We start from the raw sequence: 4,452 nt of genomic DNA on the forward strand, positions 1-4,452 counted from the left end.
TTTGTATATCAGTCAGTCAGTCAGTCACAATTTGTGTTTTTGATTCTCTCGAACACAGCCATTCCAAATGCACATACACACGTGTGTGTCCTCCTGCTGGTGTGTTCGAGCGTTAAGCCTAACGAAGCCGACCGTAGATGAAAGTCGGAGAGTGAAGTTGGGGGTAGGTGCACCTGCGACAGCCGAAGGTCATACAGTGTAAGGGTTTTCCAACAGCAAGGCTCATATCAATAGGGCAGTGTCAACATAGCTGCTATTGTTGTTGTTTTTATTTATAAATATCCAAATAAACTTTTCTAACCCATATCACACACTCATAAATGAAAAACATAACATGTGTGCAATTCATTGGTTAGAGAGACTTTCATTTGTATCCCCTGTAGCTTTAGAATCTTGGCAATGTTGGTTTCAGTCAAACAAAAACATTGATTGACAAATAGCGCTTCCCAAAATGCAGGTGATGGCTGAGAAGTAACTGCAGCGACTTGAAGGCGACTTGATTTTTGTCAAGTGAATTCAGTCGACATGTCGTCGCAAGTCTTTTTATAACCATAATGCAACACACCTTGAAAGGCCAACTTTGTTGATCAAACAATCGGTCATTTTCTTTCCATCTAGTTTGCCACAGAATGGCTGATTTATATTTGAAATATTTGTTCTATAGTGAATTAACCTGTACATTACCAACATTCATGAGCCTTGATTGGCTCTAACTTTTTCTTGTAGACCTAAACACACAGCACAGCCTCATTCTCTCTCTCTCTCTCTCTCTCTCTCATCACCCTGCTCCTTTCTCTCCCTCCCTCCAGGCGTTGGACAATGTCCCTCTGCTCTTCTCCATCCTGGCATGTAGAAGAAGAAGACACGGGCCCATTGGATCGGATCACTTTTGTCAGGGTGGTGACCAACAATGATCCTGCCCTGACAAAAGTGATCCGCTCCATGCCCGTGTCTTCTTCAGTATCTCTAACAGCCTCCAGACACTGATCTAAGGACAGTTTGGTGTTTTGGTCTTGATGGTTATGGTTTTGATTTTGAATTCATGAGCTGATTCTAGATCTGTGCCTAGGAGTATAAACGCCCTACTAAACAGACTGATGGAGAGGTAATTTATCGCCCTCTAGAGGATACTGAACAATACTGCATTGTCATAGTAGCTTGACCTCAAATAGCCAACATTGTTTTCCATAGAACACAAGCATACCTTTAAGCATTAAGGCCAGAGGGGGTGTGTGGTATTGGCCAATATATACCCCCCTTAAACGCTGTTCTTAAGCACGACGTGAAGTGGAGTGCCTGGACACAGCCCCTAGCAGGGGTAGTGTATATTAGCCATAGACCTATACCATAAACCCCTGAGGTGCCTTATTTTATAATAGGCTATAAATATAATATAAGAACTGTATGGCGGCGTCTATAGCTAGATGTTGGCTAGAAGCACAACAAAGTTTGTGAAACTCGAATGGTTAAATCCATAATTGGTGATGGAGTAGGTCTGATTCAGCAATAATAACATGGCTAATCAGATTAGCAAACCCCGTTACAAATTTGTAACTTTATAGTAAGAAGTAAGAATATCTCTGGAGTCACTTCTAGACGGTTCTTTTCCATTCGTCATAACATGTTTCCCGTGAAACTCTCAGTGCCCATTCATTGGCTAACCTACCGGTTTGTTCTACGAGTCTTAGATGACGATTGGTCCAAATAATGTACATCAAACAAAGTTTGCATTCTTATTGGTAAAATGTCTTAAGCCCCGCCCCCAGAAGTAATACATTATACTTTACCTCCTCCCGGAGCAGTGCCACATATATCTGTGCTAAGGGAAACTTCACCCAAAGCCACTTTCTTAACACAGTTCCGTCCAACGTCACATTACAGCAGACATGGACCACATGATCAACTGGAAGGTAAGTCAGATATATTAATAAAAGTCTATTCAATAGTAACAATTTTGTTGTATTGTGTTCTATAAATCGTCCCTTATTCCGCTACGAGGTCGTTGACGTCTGGCAAGCTGCCCATCCTCTCCAATGTTGTGACTTGATAGTGACACTTGCTATTTGCATGGACAGTGCAGTGTTACGTTTTAAGATATTTTTTATTCTCTGTTGTTGGTTAGCTACATTGTTATGAGTGCTTTGTACAGTGACGCATTTGAAACGTTTTTAGGATAGTATTGCTATAAATACTGCAGCCTACGCAGTACCGTGTATTTGGTCTAGTTCACGAGGGTCGTCTTGAGCAGGCGCTGCGCTGAGAAGCAGATTTAAAAGTCAGCTCATTTTACAAGTAACTGAACGGACAGGTTCTAATTATAAAAAGATCAGCTAATTGTGTGTGTGTGTGTGTGACAGAAGACCTGCCTAGTATACGGATGGTTGCAGCTGTCCTGCCAACTATGGTGACTGTTTGGGTGTCAGCTGACTTCTAGTCTTTGGACTTTTTGGTGTGGGGGTTGAGGGGGTGTCGGTGTAGTATTTTGGTCCCTTGTGGAATTCTAGAGCAGTGGTTCTCAACCAGGGAATCCACAGGGGGTACCTGAGAAGGCTCATGAGACCATAGGCTTAATGGTAAAATGCACGAGAGGGTACTTCAGAGGTACTCCGGGCAGAGCAAAATTCAGTTTGTGGTACAGTAACCAAAAATGGTTGGGAATCGTTGTTCTAGAGTGTTCCTTCCTTGAGGGGCTGTTGGAGAGTGACTTGGTCCTCTACTTGGTCCACTGTGCAATTGAGCATGACAGAAGATTATATTAAGTCGGACAACTTTGTTGGTCAAACAAACACTCATTTTCTTTCCATCTAGTTTGCCACAGAACGGCTGATTTATATTTTATTAATTTGTTCTATAGTGAATTAACCTGTACATTACCAGCCTTCATGAGCTTTCATGACCTAAACACACAGCACATAGCCTCATTTTCTCTCTCTCATCACCCTGCTCCTTTCTATCTCTCCCTCCCTCCAGGCGTTGGACAATGTCCCTCTGCTCTTCTACATCCTGGCATTGAAGACCCTGGTCTTGTGCCTGGGTTTCGCTGGAGTGAAGATCTATCAGGCCAAGAAGGAAGAGGCCAAGCTGAAGATACAGAGGGCAGAGCAGAGGAGGATAGCGGAGCAGGTGCAGGAGCTCCTGGATAACGAGCTCCTGGACAACAAGAAGGATGACTGACCCGGAGGAACAAGGGAGAGTGTGAGGAGATGAAAGGTGAAAGTGAATACAATACAAAATGAGTCCATTTGGAAATCAGTCAGCAATATAGACTGGGAGATAACAATGGGTGTTTTCGAAGCTGCTTCAAAGGGTATGATGTCTTAACGTACTGGGGCGGCAGCGTAGCCTAGTGGTTAGAGCGTTGGACTAGTAACCGGAAGGTTGCGAGTTCAAACCCCCGAGCTGACAAGGTACTGTCGTTCTGCCCCTGAACAGGCAGTTAACCCACTGTTCCCAGGCCGTCATTGAAAATAAGAATATGCTCTTAACTGACTTGCCTGGTTAAATAAAGGTAAAATTAAAAATAAATAAAAAACAGTAGTTATTGGTCAGTTTGAGCTAAACATTTCCCCTTTCTTCCCAGGAACTACAGTATGTCACCTGACCAGACTGGGGACCTACATGCTCCAGGGATGGGGCGGAGCTCTGATTGGCTGGTCTGGGGAGGAAGTGTTGAGAATGTCTAGTTCCTGTTGGACAGTACTCACCCAGAACAGGCCTGGGGTCCTGGACATTGCTGCTGTCATTCTTTTTTTACACAAACTTTTAACTTCAGAGCCACCAGATGTTTTGTAAATAAAGACTGTTTTTGTACCTCTGAAGCGGCCTTTCTTTGACACATTTGATGTATAGAGCTGAATGTTGGAGACAGTGGTGTGATGGAGAGGTGGTCAGTCTATTGACTACACATTAGGGGGCATTTAATTTTTCCTGATCAAGGAGATGAGGAAGCCACTATAGCACTAAAGTCTTATCATGTTGACTGTTTTCCCTGGTTCGTCTGTATGATAAGTGTACTTCTGGTACTTATTTGAATGATTTTTTAAAACTTGCTGATTAACTCCGTTAAGTGAAAAGCACTTAATCAAATGTATTATTAGACTATTGAGAAGTCTTAGTCTGTATATGGCTCTGTTCCCTGCACATTGTAAATTTGGCATTGGAACTGACCTTGTTTATAAAGCTTCCTCTTTCTGATGTTTTTCTAAAACAATTAGTAGTTATTTTGATATTGAGCACTGCACTGTTGGGTAGAACTTACAAGTTAAGCATTTCACTGTACCTTTGTGCCTGTGACAACTTTAACTTGTAAAGGTGATCGTTTGAAAGGGTCCACATCCAACTGTCACCATGGGGAGGCAGCGAAGTGCCACCAAATGGCCAGAATGTGAAGTGGCTCCAGACAGTACTTGCCTATGAACATTTGATGAAAATAAAACAAACCACACATTCACA

At 42.7% G+C, this 4,452-nt stretch overlaps 1 protein-coding gene across 1 annotated transcript; it reads left to right on the plus strand.

Moving 5' to 3' along the window:
* Nucleotides 1–1,752: 1,752 nt before the first annotated feature.
* LOC124010471 (small integral membrane protein 11-like) lies at nt 1,753–3,815 on the plus strand. The gene is made up of 3 exons (XM_046322917.1): nt 1,753–1,910; nt 2,971–3,210; nt 3,581–3,815. The coding sequence occupies exons 1-2, from the start codon at nt 1,887–1,889 to the stop codon at nt 3,172–3,174; spliced, it is 228 nt and encodes a 75-aa protein (XP_046178873.1). The 5' UTR covers nt 1,753–1,886; the 3' UTR covers nt 3,175–3,210; nt 3,581–3,815.
* Nucleotides 3,816–4,452: the final 637 nt, after the last annotated feature.

Source organism: Oncorhynchus gorbuscha, linkage group LG23 (assembly GCF_021184085.1).
Source record: "Oncorhynchus gorbuscha isolate QuinsamMale2020 ecotype Even-year linkage group LG23, OgorEven_v1.0, whole genome shotgun sequence".
Taxonomy (NCBI): domain Eukaryota; kingdom Metazoa; phylum Chordata; class Actinopteri; order Salmoniformes; family Salmonidae; genus Oncorhynchus; species Oncorhynchus gorbuscha.